Below are 2541 nucleotides of genomic sequence, written 5' to 3' on the forward strand. Positions count from 1 at the left end.
AATATGGTTTCCTAGAAATTTTACATGTTTAGCTAATTATCCAGTAATTGTTCTGAAATTTTTGTGCTAAATCTTTACAAATATTCTGTCAATCAAGTGGATTTTCCCAGGTTTGAAAGGTTTAAGGAAGATGAGGAAGAATTATTCTGTTATTTTGTTATATACATGGCTGTATACAGGCTGTGCAGAGGGGCCCCTGACACAGTACAGCACATCACAGCAGGGGGCGCCATGCTGACAGCTACAGCAGACATGGAGCTCCATAACCAAGCAGCCGGCAGAGTGAACAGGAACATCTGCACCCAACTGGGGCTGGACGTCCCAGGGTCGACATGGAAGACGGCTCCCAAGCCATAGCAACATCAGGAGGAAGGAACTCGAGAAGCTGGAAACACAGCAGGAGCTGAGAGAGGAGCTGGAGGAGACATGGCCAGTGAAGGCAGCAGTAGAGCTGCTGGTGATCGCAGCTCAAACTGGGAGAGTGACTCCAGCACTGCGCAGAACCCTCAGGAACCCAGGAGGAACCCAGCTTAAATATATATATACATATATATAGATAGATAGATAGATAGATAGATAAATAGATAGATATGTGTCGATATATGTGTGTGTGTGTGTGTGTGTGTGTGTGTGTGTGTATACACACACATATATGTATCAACACACATAGATAGATAGATAGATAGATAGATAGATATCACTGTTGGTGTTATCACACTGAAGAGATTTAAGGAATTCATGTGTTAAGGGTTAAGAGGAAAGTTAAGGGGAAATCTGAGTTTGAGTGGTTAAACACCATCAGACAGAAGAAACTTTGATCGCTGTCAGATTTTTATCCTGCTGCTTCCTGCACAATCTTTCTAATCATGACCAAGAAAATATCATGTTCCTTTTGTTGTTGCTGTTTCTCTTCGGTTTTTAATGTAAAGCGTTTTGAGAGTCTTGAAAAGCACTTCACAAATTGAATGGATTATTAGTATTGTTGTTATTGTCATAATACACATTAGAAATATTCAGCCTGGTTCCTGTGGTTTGTATGTACTGTACTTCATGGTAACCATGGTTATCGCACTGCAATACCATGGTACTGCCACAGTTTTACTAGGGATTACCAAAATAAAGGGAAATGATTTCAAATAGTGTAATAAGTAATAATATCAAACTTTTTTCAAAAAATCTGAAGAATGAACTCACACTAACCACCTCTCTAACACCTGCAAACAAAATACTAACTTAATTAAAAATTTATTTGAAAAGTTGACTACAAAGTATTAAATAGTAAAAAGTAAAGTTACACAAACATTTGATAAGTGCCATGAAGTAACACTGTGGTACTTGATGGTAACTGTCCTGCAGTATTAATGTGTTTTTTTAAAGGTATTTCAATGTAATGTTTAAATTGTGACAAAATTGTAAAAACAAAAAGAGCAGTTTGCTTATATGAGTATAAAAGCTTCTTTTAATGTTTGTGAAATCCGGCGGGGCGGAGGGGTGGGGGTGTGGGGGTGGGGGGTTATAATATCCTTTTTTCTCTTTATGTTCTTGAGAGAAAAAAGGCAATTTGCTCAGGTGTCATAAGATTATTTTTAAGAGAATAGAGAATTATACTACCACTACTACTACTACTACTGCTACTACTACTACTACTACTGCAACTAGTACTAACAACAACAATAACAAGAATAATAATAATAATAATAATAATAAAACTAAAGACAGGTTTCCTCTGCAGATGTGAACCTTCACCTCTGAGTTTTCGGATTCTATCTCACTTTTCTGCTCACTGAAAACCAGCAAGCAGAACACACACGAACGTGCGCGCGCGCGCCCGCGCGCACGTTCACACACACACACACACACACACACACACACACACACACACACACACACACACACAGCCTGTCTCACCTTCGTCCAGCAGCCTCTCCAGGTGGTTGAAGATGCCGCAGAAGTTGGGCAGGCTGCTCATCAGTTTCTTGTCGTTCATCAGCTGCATCAGGTAGTCCGGACTGGGTCTGGGCTTCTCCTTGGCTTCCATCTCCCCCACCATGATCCAGAAACACCCCGACACACACCCCGCAAACACACCCAAGAACACCCACAAACACCCGGGATCCCTCCGGGAAACAGCCCGGCAGCGGCGGCGGGGCTGCGGGCGGCCGGGCGGAGGCAGCGGAGAGAGAGGCGGGCGGCAGAGAGCCGGAGCGGGGCGGAGGAGTTTTTCTGCTCCCTCCCTCCGGAGCTTTAATCCACAAGTTCACCCGGACCGACTCCAAGCTCCGCTGCTGCCTCTGCCCAGGGTTCGGGTTCGGGTTCGGGTTCGGTTTTGGGTTGGATGTGGGTCCGGTCCCCCCTCCTCACAGCCCGTAGGATCGTGGCTCCTCTGCCCGGCGTCCCTCCGGAGCTCCCCGGCTCTCAGCGGCTGTCTGGCGGCGTGCAGAGGCTCCGTTCCACCGGTCAGTCCCGATCCACAGACTGAGGCTCTCTGTCTGGAGCCGCGAGCACCCAGCCAAGTCTCACACACACACACACACACACACC

General features: G+C 45.3%; 1 protein-coding gene across 3 annotated transcripts in view; it reads right to left on the reverse strand.

The window, feature by feature from the left end:
- Positions 1-2105, reverse strand: part of qkib (QKI, KH domain containing, RNA binding b) — a 60896-nt gene extending 58791 nt beyond the window's left edge. For all 3 annotated transcript variants that reach the window (XM_030071284.1, XM_030071285.1, XM_030071283.1), the window contains exon 1: positions 1909-2105. In XM_030071284.1, coding sequence (XP_029927144.1) covers positions 1909-2050 — 142 coding nt within the window. In that variant the 5' untranslated portion in view covers positions 2051-2105. The remainder of the gene's footprint in view (positions 1-1908) is intronic.
- Between the last annotated feature and the right edge of the window lie 436 nt (positions 2106-2541).

The sequence above is a fragment of the Myripristis murdjan genome, chromosome 15, assembly GCF_902150065.1.
Source record: "Myripristis murdjan chromosome 15, fMyrMur1.1, whole genome shotgun sequence".
Lineage (NCBI taxonomy): Eukaryota > Metazoa > Chordata > Actinopteri > Holocentriformes > Holocentridae > Myripristis > Myripristis murdjan.